The following is an 18,014-nucleotide window of genomic DNA, read 5'->3' on the forward strand; positions in this document are numbered from 1 at the left end:
GTCCTTGCCACGGTCAGTACTTCCTCTAAGTGTTGTTCAACATGGAGGAGCACTGACTTATCATCTGAGGGAAGACAGTATGTGGTAATCAGCAGGAGATTTTCTTTCCCTTGTTTAACCTGAAGCCATGAGACTTCATGGGGTTTGTAGTCAATGTTGAGAACTCCCAGAGCAACACCCTCCTGACTATATATCACTGTGCCACCATCTCTGCTGGGTCTGTCCTGCCAGTAAGACAAGACATATCCAGGGATGGTGATGGTGGTGTCTGAGACATTGTAAGTTATGATTCTGTGAGTATAACTACGTCAGGCTATTGCATGACTAGTCTGTGAGTTAGCTCTCTCAGTTTTGGCACTACCCTCCCAGGTGTTATTGAGGAGGACTTTGCAGGGTTGACAGGTTTGTTTCTGCCATTGTCTATTCTGGTGCCTAGGTCAATGTCAAGTGATCTGTCCAGTTTCATTTCTTTGAGACTTTGTAGCAGTTGATACAACAGAATGGCTTGCTAGCCCATTTCAGAGGACAATAAGAGTCAACCACATTGCTGTGAGTGTGAAGTCACATTTAGGCCAGACCACAGGAGGATGGCAGATTGCCTTCCCTGAAGGACATTAGTGAATTAGATTTTCTGACAATCGACAATTATTTCATGGTCATCAGTAGATTTATAATTCCAGATGTTATTTTATCAATCATGGTGGACAATCAACAACTCCATGGAGGAGGAGACTACAGCACGTGGATTGCAGCTCACCATCATCTTCTCAAATGCAATCAGGAACAGGCAATTCAGTAAAATACTGGCCAGCTTGAGATGCACACGACCCATGAGTAAATAAAAAAAAGCCATCCTTTATGCAAAAGATAAAGCCAAAGTATTCACCACAAACTTCAGCCAAAAATGCCAATTGGGTGATGCTCAGCATCACAGATACTAGTCTTTAGCCAACTTGATTCATACCATGGGACATCATGAAAAAGTTAGAGGCATTGGAAATTGCATAGGCTATGGGCCCTGACAATATTCATTAATAGTACTGAAGGCTTATGTTCCAGAACTGCACCCTAGCCAAGCTGTTCCAGTATGGCTACAACACTGTCATATATCAAACAATGTAGTAAATTGCCCAGGTGTGTTCTGTACTCACAAAGTAGGACAGTCAAAACCAAATCTAATTACCACCCTATCAGTCTACTACTCTAGATCTTCAGTAAAATGATGGAAGGTGTCATCAACAGTGATATCAAGCTGCAGCTGCTCAGTAATAACTTGCTCACTGATGTTCAGCTTGGGTTCCACCAGGGCACAGTCAGCTCCTGACCTCATTACAACTTTGGTTCAAACATGGATGAAAAATTCCAGAGGTGAGGTGAGAATGACAGCCCTTGACATCAGGGTTGCATTTGACATCAAGGAAGTCAATTCATCAAGGATCCTGAACAAACTGGAATAGTAGGAATTGTGGGAAAGCTCTCCGAAGATTGGAATCATATCTGGCACATAGGAAGCTGATTGTAGTTGTGATTGTTGGAGGTCAGTCATCTTAGCTTCAGGACATCAGTGACCTTCTCTCCAACGTAAGGTTAGAAGAGAGATGTTCCCTGATGATTGCACAATATTTAGTATCATCACGACTGATAGATCCTGAAGCAGTCCCTGTTCAAATGCAACCAGATCTGGACAATATCCGGAGTTGAGTTGAATATCCAGAGTTGAGTTGAGTTGAAAACGAGCCACCACACACTGCAGCACAGACGAACTTGGAAAACAGAGGAGAACCACCTATACGACGTATTCAAGAAGAACGGATACTCAAAAAACACAGTGCGCAGATTCCTCAAGAACAAACCACGACAAGCAGACAAAACACAGCCAGAAACTCTAACCACCTTACCATATATCAAAGAAATGACAGCCAGACTACTGAGACCCCTTGGAATCCTAGTAGCACACAAACCCACCAACACTCTCAAACAAAAACTAACAATCTTAAAAGACCCAGTCCAACCCATGGACAAAACCAACGTCATCTATAAAATTCCATGTAAGGACTGCCACAAACACTACATAAGACAAACAGGAAGAAAGTTAGCCACCAGGATACATGAACACCAGCTAGCCACAAAAAGACACGACCCTCCTCTCCCTCTTAGCCCTACACACGGATGAAAAAACCCACCATTTTGACTGGGACAACACATCTATCCTGGGACAGGCTAAGCAAAGACATGCCAGAGAATTCCTAGAGACCTGGCACTCCAACCACAATGCCATAAACAAGCACATAGATCTAGATGCCATCTATCAACCCCTCAGAAACAAACAGGAAATGACATCACCACAAACCCCAGGAACCCCATCCAGGAGAAAGATATAAATAGAAAGCAGGAGACAACAGCTTTGCTTCACTTGGAGGTCGGCACTGATGATGTTACCTAGCCAGATAATGAAACGTCTGGATATCAAACCTACAGCTCATCGACCAAACCTACACCCTAAGTTAATGGTATGGTAGTTGTCTTTTCTCTAGGATGGGGGACTTCAAAACAAGGGGACACATTTTTCAGGTGAGAGGAGAGAGATTTTAAAAAGACATGAGAGGCTAAGTTTTTACAGAGAGGGTAGTTTGCATGTGGAATGAACTTCCTGAGGAAGTGATAGATGAGGGTACAATTACAAATGTTTGAAAGACATTTGGATAGGTACATGAATAGGAAAGATTTGAAAGGATATGGACCAGGAGCAGGCTGGTGGCACTAATTTAGTTTGGGATTATGTTCAGCTTAGACTGGTTGGATCGAAGGGTCTGTATCCATGCTATATGACTCTTTGACTCTGTAGCAGGTACTGATTTTCTGCATTTACTGCACATATGTGGTTACCAGAAATTGCAGTCACACTGGTCGTTTTTGTCACTGTACAAAAGCAGAGGGCATAATTTTAAGGTGAGATGAAAGAAATTGAAAAGAGACTTGATGGTCAACTTTTTCACACAGACGGTGGTTTGTTTGTGGAATGAGTTGCCAAAAGAAGGTAGATGCAGGTTACAACATTTACAACATTTAAAAGACATTTGGACAGGTGCATGACTAGGAAAGGTTTAGAGGGATATAGGCCAAACACAGGCAAACGGGACTAGTTTAGTTTGAGAAACCTGGTCACCTTGGATAAGTTGGACTGAAGGGTCTGTTTCCATGCTGTATGACTGCAAGACTCTATAAAAGCATTTTTATATTAAAAGAAATTGCTATTATTTTCTGCATGTAGTGGAGAAATGTATTATTACACAATATAAATTAATTCTTTGGAGCCAGATAAGTTATTTATTAATAACTATGACTTAATACTCTTTTTCAAGCCCTCATTGAGGAAAGCATGACTTTCTTAACAGTTTTTTAGATTTTGTTTCTTGGTCAACGTGTTAATTCTTAATCAAATGTGTAATACTACAGCTCTGGAGTACTTGGGACATTAACCAGATCTTTCTGGCTAGACACTATCGTTATGCCACAAGACGTTTTCTCCTCATACTTTTTACTGTACTTATACTAATTGTATAAGAATCAAAAGTTCATGTGAAATCAATGATTTCTAATTAATTTCCAAGAGCATAGTTGTGTTTTTTGTGGTGTTTTTTTCTCATTGTTGTATACATATAATTTTTTTTGTTGGTGTTGTAATTTTATAAAAAAACCTTCTTTCAATAAAATATCTATAAAAAATTTTCAAAAACAAGGAATTTAACTGTGTGTTGTGGAGGAGCAGAATCACTGACAACAGCTTCTGGATTTCTGCCAGAGGAATTGGTGGATGCTAATACAATTGCAGCATTTGAAAGGATTTGGATGGGTATTGTGATATTAAAGAGCTAACTTGCTTTGCTGACCTGCAGGAAATTGGATGTCCTGAGGCTAGGTAGCTTGCCTCTGACTTACAGATACATTGTAAGAAATTACCTTATCATCTCCTATTATCCAGAGGTAGTTACCTTCCCATTTTCTTGTCATTCAGAGCTACTTACATTTTCATCCCCTATTCAGAAATCACTAAGAGACGAGAGTTGGAATTCTGACTACTCCCTGTTGTTAAAAAAACAATACAGTTCACACCTGATCTGGCCATTAAAGGATGATTTACATTACATTGTTTCTGAGGATGAAGTGGTCACTGCATTGTGTCTTGAATGGCAGGGGGTTGTCTTGCGAGCATTACTAACTATGATGTAAAGATTTTGTATAAAGAAGGACTGGTTCCTATGTTCAGAGAGAGCTTTTGCCATGACCCCGTAAGCCCAGCAAGGTGTGTGTTAAAGGTTCCTCCAGAAAGTTTGTACTGTACTGTGCTTAATAAAATTTTGCTTGTTGGTGTGTTGCAGTTGTATCAAGTGTGTAAGGATCTCAGAAAAAAGAACTTAACAGGTATATGAGTAGGAAGGATTTAGAGGGATATGGGCCAAGTGCTGACAAATAGGACTAGATTAGGTTAGCATATCTGGTCGGCATGGATGAGTTGGACCAAAGGGTCTGTTTCCGTGCTGTATATCTATATGACTCCATAACTACCCATGTATGGATACCAGAAATTGCAGTCAAACTGGTGGTTATGCCATTGTTACAAAATAACTGTGGGGTTATGAGCATTTTAAACAAAAAAAACGTTTATAAGACAAAGAAACATCTCTGAATGTTATGGGCAGATGACCAATTGCTTAGTCAAGGGGTTGATTTTGAGATTGTTCGTAAAAGAAAAAAAAAGAGAGACAGAGGATTAGGAAGAAAATTCCATAATGAAGGACCTAGGCATTTGATAGTATGACTGCTAATGGTGGAGAAATTAAAATTGAAAATACTCATGAGTTCAGAATTAGAAGAATGCAGATATCTCGCAGGTCTTAAGACTTTGGCAGATCAGAGACATCGGGAGGGGACAAGGAGGTGGAGTCATTTGAAACATTGATGCGAATTTAAAATCAAGATGTTGGGTCACCTGGACCAGTGTAAGTCAGCAAGTTGATTTGGTTAATATGTACATCTGAAAGGAAGTGGCAGCAGATATATTAGATCCATTGGTTACAATATTCTAAAACTCCCTAATGCAGTAGATTGGAAAAATGCTAATATAACACTCTTATTTAAAAGTTGAAAATGATAGATCAGTTAGTTTGACATGTGTCATTGGGAAGTTGTTAGAACCCATTATTAAGGAAGTAACAGGACAATTGGAAAGTCACAATGCAATCCATCAGGGTCGGCATGGGTTTATGAATGGTTAATCATGCTTAACTAATTTGCTTGAGTTCTTCACACATGTAACAAGCAATTGGATAATGGGGATCCTGTAGAGATAGTATATCTGGACTTCTAGAAATCATTTGATAAAGTGGGGCATAAAAAGTTAAGACATAAGATCACATGGGGTTGGGGTAATTGATTTACTTGGATAGAGAATTAGCTAACCAACAGAATGCAGAGTCAAAATAAATGGATCTTTTTCATGATGGCAACTTACTACTAATGGGATGCCACGGAGTTAAGTCCTTGGGTCCCAACTATTTACATCTGTATTAATAACTTTGATATAGGGCTAGAAAGTAAGTTGTTTTAACGAGTATCTTATCAACTTGCATTCTTGATAAACCGGTGAAACTTATACCTCAATACCGTGATCTATCGCAATGTCTGAGTATTTAGGCTGTAAATAAAGTAAGAGTGTGATGTCTATTGCCCTTGCGTTACATCTCTGTTACTTACTGTGTGTTTTTACATTGATTTTAGGAGTTGTGTTGATATTTTCATAGATTTTCTTTGAGGGTTGTTGATGTTTTGCTTGGTCAGGGTTTACTGTGGTTATGCCTACCTTTTGATTATCCAGAATATTTGATCAACTGGCACACCCCCTGGTTCCATAGGTGGCGCTTAATAAAAAGTTTGCTGTAAAATAAATTGAATTAAATTTTAACTTACTTCTAGTCTTGTGCAGTGCTAAGCAAGTTCTCTTCTGCAGTTGCAAATACACATTTGTGTCTCATAAATGCCAGTTCCTGTGTGTATCAAGCCTTTTGGCTCTATTTTCCAATGCAAAATCCAATGTCTGTTGTGGTACAGATAATGTGACAGCACATAGAACAATGAGGTTGAACAATGAGCCAAAACATCTGTAGTTTATTGATGTTAGCTGAGGGGTAAAAGTTGCTGGGTCAGGACTGCGAGCTACGTCATGAAATTGTATCTACCTGGAAGAGCAGATTGAGCCCGGTTTAGTGTCTCATTTGAAAAATGGTTATCACTCTATTGATAAAATTGAAAGTTCTGTGAGGTCATTTCCCAGTTTTCATCCCTCAAATGAAGTTTAAATTGTTGTACTGTTTTGACAATTTATTTTATTAATTTGGTGGTAGTAATAATAAAGCTGAGTACTTTGTTGTCGTGAATGTTTGTTGTCAGTAGGGGGAGATGTTTACATACTATTGGAGCTTCCTGTAGTAGAAGAAACCACACTTTTAACAAGTAGATTTTCTACATTTTGCCTCAAGAATTAATAATTATGATAAGATTATTAGAAAAGTTAAGATTCTATTTAAAATAAAACTTCCTACTACTTACAGCGGAAGCTAAGTGTTTTTTACAGTTCTTCAAATCATTACTTTTCATTTGTTGATATTCCCAATTTTAATAAGAGTTGCAGAATAACAGATTCAGTGGTAAAACACTTAGCTGTTGTTGCTGTGTTGGAGGATGATATTTTTCAACGAAAAATAGAAAAGTTCCCTTGGTGTCCAGAAAATCCATCACATTGCCATTTGAGGGAATGTACTCTGTACACATTGGCAATTATATTTTCTTACATTGTATTAGTCGCTACACTTCCAAATATTTAATTGGCTGTGAAAAAACTTGAGAATAGATGTCTTGAAATGTGCTGTCATCTCCCAACTCCATGTTCTTTTATTCCAGACCTTCATGTTCAAATCCCTCCAAATAGCATTCTGCCTTGCCAATTGATCATAACAGTTTTTATCAAAGTCTCAATTGCCATTCTTTGTGACCATAAACATGGTAAACTATCTCCCCTTGTCTTCTTGATGTCTTTACCCCAGTTGACTACACAGAATCTTCCAGAGCTTCTCTGATGTGTCGTTGGGCAAGACTACATTTGTCTGTTTCCTTTCTTATATAGGCCAAAGAGAGGACTGCAGAATCTAGATTAGAGTGGTGCTGGAAAAGCACAGTAGGTCAGACAGCATCCGAGGAGCAGGAAAATCACGTTTCGGGCAAAAGCCCTTCATCAGGAATGTCTTTTGCCCGAAACATTGATTTTCCTGCTCCTCGGATGCTGCCTGACCTGCTGTGCTTTTCCAGCACCACTCTAATCTAGACTCCTTTCTTATATATCCAGTCAGAGGCAGAGAATTTCTTGCAATTGCTTCTCTTCATGTTCCTACACCACTCTCTCTGGTGTCCTCCTAGGGTCCATTTTTTGTTTCCTTTTGTTTTTCATCACTGTCGTGTCATTGATGATGTCATCTAAAAACATCTCTCTCATAAACCTAATGAGTTTCTTTTACTGAATAATGGGAAGGCCAAAGCCTTTGTCTTTGATCCCATTCTTAATTCTGTTCCTTAGCCACAAGCTGCATCCTTCTCTTTGACAATTGTTTATGCCTGAACTAGACTGTTTGCAACCTTGAGGAGAAAGTGAGGGCTGCAGATGCTGGAGATCCGAGCTGAAAATGTGTTGCTGGAAAAGCGCAGCAGGTCAGGCAGCATCCAAGGAACAGGAGAATCGACGTTTCGGACATAAGCCCTTCTTCAGGAATCTCCAGCAACACATTTTCAGCCCTGCTGCGCTTTTCCAGCAACACATTTTCAGCTGCTGCCTGACCTGCTGCGCTTTTCCAGCAACACATTTTGAGCTGCTGCCTGACCTGCTGCGCTTTTCCAGCATCACATTTTCAGCATTCCTGAAGAAGGGCTTATGCCCGAAACGTCGATTCTCCTGTTCCTTGGATGCTGTCTGACCTGCTGCGCTTTTCCAGCAACACATTTTCAGCTGTTTGCAACCTTGATGTCATATTTGACCCTGAGATGAAATTCTGACCACAAAACACTCCATTGGTAAAAATACCTATTTTTATGTCCAGAACATGACTTGACCCCACTCCCAGTGCAGCTGTTTTGCTGCTGAAACACTGATCCATATGTTTGTTACTTTTGTACGTGCCTCTCGATTCTAACATGCTGTTGGCTGGCCGAATATCTGTCACCTTCCACCAACTTAAGCTCATCCAAAATGCTGTTGTCTGTATTAGAATATTGCAGCAAGTCTTGTTCACCTATCATCCTGTTCTTGCTTCCCACATTTGGCACCTCATTAAAAATGTTATGATTTTAAAATTCTCAACATTGAAAACAATGTGGAACACCTAAAAAGATATGAGAAGGGAAGCGGCAAGGATGACACAAAGAGACTGCAGAAGGGTGTAGACAGGTTAAGTGAATGTGGAAAACATAGTGATCACTTCACACTTCCCTACATTACAGACCATCTGCTATGGCAGGAAGAATAGAGGATTTTAATATTATTTAAATGGTGAAAGACATTTGGAGGCCATCATCCATGAATCATGAAAAACTAGCATCCAAGTTCACCAGGCAAATGGAATATTGGCCTTTACTTCAAAATAAATGGAGTGCAAAGGTAGGGAAACTTTGCTAAAACTATACAAAACTGCCAGCTGGAGCACTCTGAACAGTTTTGGGTCCCTTATCATGCCTGATGCCTTAGAGGCAGTCCAGAAAATGTTCATTCAGTTGATACCAAGTTTGGAGGGACTGTTTTAGGAGGGGAGGTTGAGTACTTTGGGCCTGTACTCATTGGAATTTAGAAGAATGAGAGGTTACGTTGTTGGCACATGATTCTGAAGAGAATTTGACATGGTTAGTGCAGAAAGTATGTTTCCCTTGATGGGATAGTTCGAGATTGGTGTGTTTGATTAGTGGACTAGACTCAATGGGTTGAATAGCCTACTCCTGCTCCTATGTCATAGGAGTGCACTATGGAGTGCAAGTTTATGTTAGATATTGGATGAGAAGCCAATCACAAGAGCATTGGAATGGTTGGATTTAATGGTAACAAAAACATTGATCTCAATTTGTTGTCATTGATAGAAAATATGAAACTAGAGGTCTTTTCTAGTTGTAAGTGAATACATTTTTCAGAGACAGGCTAGTCAATTGTGTTAAATGGAAATGACCATGAAACTTTTACAACTTGAATAACCTCCTTATGATTGCTTTAAATAGAAACCCATAGCAGAAACATGTTAACTACTGCCTAAACTAGATAGCAGAGAGTAGGAATTAAAAATATGACCTTCTTTATCAGTAAGGTTTACTTGATAAACATGCTGGCTCATTGGGAAGGTAGCAGATTTTAAATGTTTATAAAATTGTTTGGTTATGCTATGCCACATCTCCATGGGCATCACATTTGTGGTGGGACTTGAATCCAGACCCTTCTAGCTACTGGACCTTCCAATCGTTATCACTGTGCCACATGATTCTTGGTAGCAGATTTTACATATTTGCAATCATATTACAACACACCCTGAAGACTAATGTGATGGGTGACATGGGAGGAAGAATACTACCACTCCACCATACGCCCATGGGTAGCAGATGTTGTGCTAACAGTGTGCCTATATGTATTGGTAATGAAGGCTGGCATGGCATTCCTCATTGTTGCAGTTCTGCCCTCTGAGTAACTACATTTGATTTTTTTATTCAAAAATAACTTGTTCGATAGCCGCTGATTTTAATTTTATATTGTAGAGAGAAAAAGTATGTTTAAATCTGGATAAAAGACATTCATAGAAGCAACAAAATCCTCTCTCAATATTATTAATAAGGCTGTGTTTGTTGCCAATGCCATTACTAAGTGGAGCACCTTGCTCTTGTGTGTAAGTTGGATTTTGCTTTTACAGACAGCAGCAAAGTCCCATATATTGAACGAATGATCTAGTATTGCAGATGTGTTACCATTTCTCATGCCGATATCCTATTGTATTAACAATTGTTTTAAAAGTAAATACTTTTAAAATACTTCTTTTAATTCATCTGTCGAAAGCAATCAATTTTGCATTTGTTGGATGGGGGAATCAAAAATCATACGTAGTCTGATCATTATCATGACATAAAATTTGGTTGAGACCAATTGATCTGAGGCTATCTCAAAGATCATGATACTGCAAATAAATTTATTTTCTGGAAATGGAGGCTGTGGCGAATGAGGGTCAGATGGATCTCATTGATTATCTTTGATTGGGGTTGTTAAACTGGGCCAGTCGAAGAGCCGTGGGTGAGAGATATAAACATGAGATTGCCCTTTGATGTGAAGGGCACTGCTTGTCACTGGCCACTTGGGTGTTTCTTTTCTTCCTGGTGGTGGAAACTGAATAACGATTTGTGCACCTTGTGTCTTTCACTGTGTCTCACACCTGCACACACAACATGGGTGCTGGGGAAACAACAAGCACTACCGCAGTTAGGCAGTAGTGTGGGAAAAAGGAAAAGAAAACAGGAGTGTCAGAGGCTTTGAAAAAAAAATAAACAAACATGAGAGCTTTTACTATGCACATGTAAATAAAAAGTGAGTTGGTGATGGGATACAAGTCTCTATGCAGTTAATCCAGAAGCTGAGAATTGGTTTTGCTTTAAAAACTCAAGCAAAATAATAGATATACCTTAAATGCATGCCTGAAAATCTCAGCCTGAGCCTCGCTCCAAATTTTCTCTCATTTCCCATAAAATAGAATGGCCAGACACTCTATAAATGCTGAAATGAGGTTACTGGCTTGGCCCTTTACAAAATTGGCTACCTCAAATTTGTACATCCTAGTTGTCACTCGGTTCTATCTATAGAAAAATTATCTGTTCAAAGAACAAAGAAAATTTACAGCCCAGGAACAGGCCCTTCAGCCCTCCAAGCCTGTGCCGATCCAAATCCACTGTCGAAACCTATCACCCAATTCCTAAGGATCTGTATCCCTCTGCTCCCCACCTATCATGCATATATCCAGACACACCTTAAGTGAATTTTTCTCTGCTGGCAACACGTTCCAGGCACCTACCACCCCCTCTATAAAGTACTTTCCATGTGTATTCCCCCTTAAACTTGTCTCATCTTGAACACATGACCTCTCATTATTGAATCTCTCAACGTGGGAAAAAGTTTATCTCTATCCACCCTGTCTATACCCTTCATGATTTTGTAGGCCTTGATAAGGTTCCCCCCCCATCAATCTCCTTTTTTGTAATGAAAACAATCCCAACCTGCTCATCTCTCTTTATAGCTAGCACCTTCCATACTAGGCAACATCATCGTAAGCCTTCTCTGCACCCTCTCCAAAGTGTCCACATCCTTTTGGTAATGTGGCGACCAGAACTGTACACAGTATTCTAAATTCAGCCAAACCAAAGTCTTGTGCAATTTTAACGTGACCTGCCAACTCTTACACTCAATACCCCATCTGATGAAGGCATGCATACCATATGCCTGCTTGACCACTCTATCCACCTGTGCAGCCACTTCTAGGGTACAATGTACTTGAATGCCCAGATCTCGCAGTTCATCAACTTTCCCAAGGCCTTTCCGTTTACAATATAGTTCTCTGTGGAATTAGACCTTCGAAAATGCAACACCTCACATTTGCTGGATTGAACTGACTGCCACTTCTCCGACCAACTCTCCAGACTATCTATATTCTCCTGTATTCTTTGATAGTCCCCTATGGTTTCTGCTACTCCACCAATCTTCATATCATCTGCAAACTTAATGATCAGACCACCAATGCCCACTTCCAGATCATTTATGTGAATCACAAACAGCAGTGGCCCCAGTACCGATCTTTGTGGAACACCACTGGTCACCTTTCTCCATTTCAAGAAACTCCTTCAACTGCTACTCTGTCTCCTGTTGCTCAACCAATTCTTCATCCACCTAGCTAGAACACCCTGCACACCATGTGACTTCACTTTCTCCATTAGTTTACCATGGGGAACCTTATCAAACGCCTTACTAATGTTTATGTATACGACATCTACAGCCCTTCCTTCATCTATCAACTTGGTCTCTTCCTCAAAGACCTCTATTACGTTGGTAAGGCACGATTGCCCCCGCACAAAACCGTATTGGCTATCACTGATAAACCCATTCTCTTCCAAATATAAACAGATCCTACCCTCAGTACCTTCTCCAGCAACTTTCCCACCACTGACGTCAGGCTCACTGGTCTGTAGTTGCCTAGAATATCCCCTACTACCCTTCTTGAACATGGGGGACAACATTAGCAACTCTCCAGTCTTTCAGCACTTCACCTGTGTTTAAGGATGCTACGAAGATATCTGTCAGGGCCCAAGCTATTTCCTCTCTTGCCTCCCTCAGCAACCTGGCATAGATCCCATTTGGTCCTGGAGTTTTGTCCACCTTAATATCCTTTAGCCTACCCAAAACATCCTCCCTCCTTATATCAATGTGATCCAGAGTAAACAAACTTCTATCTCTAATCTTAGCATTCATCATGTCTCTCTCCTCGGTGAACACTGATGCAAAGTAATCATAGAGAATCTCACCCATTTTCTTAGGTTCAACACACAACCTTCCTTCCTTATCCTTTAGTGGACCAACCCTTTCTCTAGTTACCCTCTTGCTTCTTAAATGTGAATAAAAGGAAGTTAAGGGCTTAGTATATATTTGGGCAGTGGCTAAACCCGAGGTACTGCACGTGTAGATCTCCCTCCCACACCCTCCTCTAACCAGAAGTAAACGACTCTGTAAGGTAAGTTTTTTTTCTTCATATATTTAAGTGCATTGTTTGGTGTTATTTAATTGAGTTAAAGCTAAGGCTTATGATGGCAGGGAACCTCAGACCCATGGCATGCCTCTTGCTTGATGTGGGAGGTCAGGGACGTGGCTAACGTCCCTGACTCTTACACTTGCAAGAAGTGTGTCCACCTGCAGCTCTTGTTTGACCGCATGATGGCTCTGGAGTTGCAGATGGACTCACTGGAGCATACACGATGCTGAGGAGGTTGTGGATAGCACGTTTAGTGAATTGGTCATACCGCAGATTAGAATTGCTGAGAGAGACAGTGAATGGGTGACCAAAAGACAGAGAAAGAGTAGGAAGGCAGTACAGGTATCCCTTGCGGTCATCTCCCTCCAAAACAGGAAAGTTTTCTAGAGCAGTGTGTGAATAGCCCAACTAGGGAAGTCCAACTATTCCTTGAGTTTAGCAACTGAGGTAAGCTATAATGGCTCCTTCCTTTTTAGCTTGCACTCAAATCCACAAAGCCTGTTTTGGAGGATCAAGAATCATTAGATCATTAAAAAATAACTCTCACTTTAATGCTGGGCTATCTTTTCAATCTTTTTCACTAAAGCTAACAGTTAATAAAAAGTGTTTTCTTAAAAGGGGACAAAAAGCATATCATTATACATATGAATTAAAGGTAGTAGGCCATTTGGACCCTCAAATGTGCTGCATCATTTGATACCTGCAAACCTTGCATTAAAATTACAATTTCAGTACTCACTCAAAAGATTAACTGAAGTGTTTTATATTTAAATCCTAAACTGCATGCTACAGTCTTAACAATGATTGATTTTTAAAAAAATCTTTGTAGCTTTTCTTTGTTACTTCTGCCTGTCATCCCACAGTCAAAATGAACTCCATCTTCCCCAAGACTAGCCACTACAAACCTTTCAAATATGACACTATTTCTTTCTTGCTGGTGGATTGTATTGTGAACTCCTCCTACAACATTAACGCACAGTCTGCAACTCTGTAGTGACAAAAATAGTCAGAATTACCTCTTTTCAAAACTGCATTGGCATCTCTTTAAGTAGTGTAGTAGTGGAGGTAAAGTAAAAGGTGGAAACGGTGAGTATGTGTTTGCAAAGTTGTTAACAAGATCCAAAATGGCAAATTCAGAGCCATATCAGCATTTGATGTTGACTGGTCATATTTTGCCCACTATATGCTTCTGCTGCATGCACAGGATGCCAATGCTATCATCCTTCCAAGCATTTGATTCACAGGCCACACTGAGAATCAACATACCTCCACTTCTTTGATCTACCTTCTCCCAAACTGCAACCAGCAGTACAATTGAGCTGAACTTTGCAACATTGTTCTGTAGGCTTTCAAATTAGCAGCAAAATTCAGAAATACTAAATGATATTGTCTGCATATATCCAAATTTAATCCTTAATAATTTTTTTGATATTTAAATTAATTTGTATAAAATTTGAACATCTTACAAACATATGAATTAGGATCAGAAATAGGCCACTTGGCCCCTTGAGAATGTTCACCATTCAATAATATCATCTCTGATCTGATTTCTCCATATTCCCAGCTATTCTCAATACTTTCACCCTTCTTGCTTTATCAAGAATCTAAATGCCTCTGCCTGAGAAAGATTTCAAGATTCTGCTTCCACATCCTTTTAAGGAAGAGAGTTTCAAAAACTCAATCCTCTCTAAGAAAAGAAAATGGGAAACCTTTTTGTTTTTAAACTGTGACCCCTAGTTTAGAATCTCTCATAGAAGGAAACATCCTTTCCCCATACACACTGGCAAAACCTCACGGGATCTTGCATATTTTAATCGCAATGCCTCTTACTCTTCTAAACTCCAGAGGATAAGAGAATCTACCTGATCAACCTTTCCCTATAAGATAACCCACCCATTCCATATATTAGTCCAGTAACCTTTTTCTGAACCATAATTAACACAGATTAGAATTGATAATTGTTAACATCAAAGAATACACTGTGGAATTATAACAATTACGGATAGGCCTTTATTAATATATTATTTTAAATTAGGCACCTTTATTGTAGGTTTAACTTGGTAATCCCATTTTATTTTTAATAGACTAAGCGATTTGAAAAACAAAGCATCATCAAATTATTAATTTCTATAATTACTTTAAAAATAACTTCCCTGATAAGGCTCATAAATTTCATTACATATTGTTTTGTTTTTGTGGCTCACATATGGCCAACATGTGCTGATCAACTTCAAATATCTTTCAGGGAAATTGCTACAAATCAGCTTAGTAATATTGCTCACTCTCAATTTCATGCCAATCTTATCTCAATTGTATATGTCATTCCAATTTAAAAATAGTTATTTTAAAATCCATTTTAGGTTGGACAGCAGTCACCTAATTGTCTACCAGATAGTGGTCTTTCCATGAAAAACTGTGGCAAAACATCATTTTTGAAAGCTGAGGAGCAATACTCTGAAGGCCAAACACATCTTCAATCTACAAAATCTACAGTGGCAGACATTAACTTACAGGTAGCTGTCTTTTTCTATTTCTTCATAAAATGTTCATGAAAGAAACCATATAAATTGTCTTTGTGTTTCTGTGAAAATAAATTGACATCTAGCAGTGTAATTAGAGCTTTTCTAACTTATATCTTGTAAAGCAAGATATAATAATAGGCTAGTAGTAGGTAAAATAAAAAAAGATTGTAAGTTATTTTACAAGCCTGTTAAAGATAAAAGGATAATTAGGGAAAGAGTAGAGCCCATTCAGACTTCGAAGGCATTTTGTCCTAGGATCCAGAAGATGTAGTCAGAGTTGAAAATGAATACTTTATGTCATTGGTCACTATTCAGAGGGATGGTGTGGCTATAGATATCAGGGAAAAAGACTGATGTTTTTAAAGAAGTTAGCATAGATGGAGAGGAGGTTCTTAATGGTCTGGCTGGTTTAAAAGTAGACAACTCTTCAGGCCTGATGAAATGTATCCCAGGATTTTGAGTGAAGCAAAGGAGGAAAAGGCAAGAACACTGGCAGTAAGTTTGAATTTCTCTCTAGCTACAGGAGAGATGCCAGACAGCCAATCTGGTCCATTATTCAAGAAGGGAGTAAGGGATAAACCAGGTAACTACACACTATGTCAGTCTAACCTCTGATAGGAAAACTATTGGAAGTAATTCAGAGGGACAGAATTAATCTGCATTTGGAGAGGCAGGAGTTAATCAAGAACAGTCAAGAACAATGGTTTTGTTAAAGGGAGACCATGTCTGACCAAATGGATTGAATTTTTCGAAGCGGTGACCAGGTGTGTAGATGAGAGCAGGTCATGTGGTGCAGTCTTAGACTTCAGCAAGATTTTTGATTCCTCCAGCAAGGTTTAATGTTCCTTCCTGCCTAGTCAGTGTATGACCTCATAATTTTGTACATCTCAATCATGTCCCCCTTTAGTCTCCTCTGCTCCAAGGAAAATAACCCCAATCTTTCTTCATAACTAAAACAGTCTAGTCCAGGCAACATCCTGACAAATCTCCTTTGCACCCTCCCCAGCACAATCATTCCTCCAATAATGTGGATTCCATAACTACACTCAATACTCTGGTTGAAGCCTAGTCAAATTTTATACAATTCCAGCCTAATCTCCCTGCTTTTGAACTCTCTGCCTCAGCTAATAAAGGCAAATATCACATATGCCATCTTAACCACGTTATCTACATATCATGCTACTTTAAGGGACTGTTAGAAAAGCACACCAAGGTCCCTCTGATCCTCGGTTCTTCCCACTTCCTATCTTTCATTATATATTCCCTTGACTTGTTTGGTCTACCCAAGTCCATCACCTCACATAATTCCATTTGCCACTGATCAGCCCATCCTCCTGTCATCTAAGGCTATAGTCCTCAGTATATACTATCTCATCAATTTTCATATCATCTATGAATTTGCTCATCAACCCTTTTAAGTGCAAATCATTTATATTTACCATAAACGCCAATGGTCCCAACATTGATTCCTGCAGAACCCCACTGGACATAGTCCAGTCACAAAAACAGCCCTCTCTGCTTTCTGACACTCAGCCAATTCTGGATCCAATTAGCCAAATTTCTTTGGATCCCATGGTCTCTTACCTTTGCTGTCAATAGGAGGGATCACTGATCATAGGATTTAAGGTAAGGGGTAGGAGGTTCAGAGGAGATGCCTGGAAATTTTCTTTTACTCAGAGGCTGATGAGAATCTAGGATTCACTGCCTAGCAATCTCACTGTAAGGTGATAGAGGCAGAAACCCTCATAACCTTTAGGAAGTATTTAGAAGTACAGTTGTGTTGCCAACGCCTTCAAGGCTGTGGGCCAAGAGCTAGAAACTGGGATTAGAATAGTAAGGTGCTTGTTTTTGACTGGTGCAGACTCAATGGGCCAAAGGGCCTTTTAGTGTGTAGTCGACTTCTATAACTCTGTAATATGGACATTTGTTTTTATTCACCATATTTATTAACAACTTAGATGATAGAATAGAAAGCCACATATCCAGATTTACCAATGACTCAGCCATTGGCTGCATTGTCAACAGTGTGAAATTTGTGAAATTGTAAGGAGAAACTGATAGCTTAATTAATTGAGCAAAATTCTGACAAATATTTAAAAGCTATAAACTGTAGAAGTTTAGGGTCCATGTACAAATGCCATTAAAATGTCATGAAGAAATATAGAAACTAATCAAAAAGGCCGTTAGAATATATTTAATGGACTAGGATACAAAGGGATGAAGTCATATTTTAGCAATAGGAAGCCTTGGTCAGCCCACACCTGACGTACTGTGAGCAGTTTGAGGCCTGCACTCTAGCAGGGGAAGATAACCTCAAATATTAGAATAATAAATTCAAGAGTTAAATTATGAGGAAAACTTTGCAAATTAGAATTGCACTCAATGTTCCCTCCAAATTGAGCAGGTGCACATAGCCTAGCAATTGTGAATATGTCACGCAGGGGGAAAGAGACCATGCACCAGCAACAGTACCTTTTAAGATGCACAGCTTCATACCAGTCTTAAAGTGGCTGTGCATTGCAGCAAGCCTGCCATACACAACAAACAGAATTTAAAAGTCATAGTCATGTTGTTTAGAAGTCTTTAGGGGTGACATGATCATTGTTTTCAAGACACTGAAGGGAATAGATTGAAT

General features: G+C 39.4%; 1 protein-coding gene across 7 annotated transcripts in view; it reads left to right on the forward strand.

Annotated features, from left to right (window-relative positions):
* Nucleotides 1–18,014, forward strand: part of LOC122559794 — a 131,865-nt gene that overhangs the window by 4,803 nt on the left and 109,048 nt on the right. For 4 of the 7 annotated variants that reach the window (XM_043709844.1, XM_043709879.1, XM_043709853.1 and 1 more), the window contains exon 2: nucleotides 15,218–15,370. The exons of 2 other annotated variants lie outside the window; for them this stretch is intronic. In XM_043709844.1, the coding sequence (XP_043565779.1) occupies nucleotides 15,218–15,370 (153 nt within the window). Of the gene's footprint in view, nucleotides 1–15,217; nucleotides 15,371–18,014 lie in introns of those variants that run through there. One more of the 7 variants, XM_043709899.1, reaches the window with a different exon arrangement.

This window comes from Chiloscyllium plagiosum, chromosome 2, assembly GCF_004010195.1.
Source record: "Chiloscyllium plagiosum isolate BGI_BamShark_2017 chromosome 2, ASM401019v2, whole genome shotgun sequence".
NCBI classification, from domain to species: Eukaryota; Metazoa; Chordata; class Chondrichthyes; order Orectolobiformes; family Hemiscylliidae; genus Chiloscyllium; species Chiloscyllium plagiosum.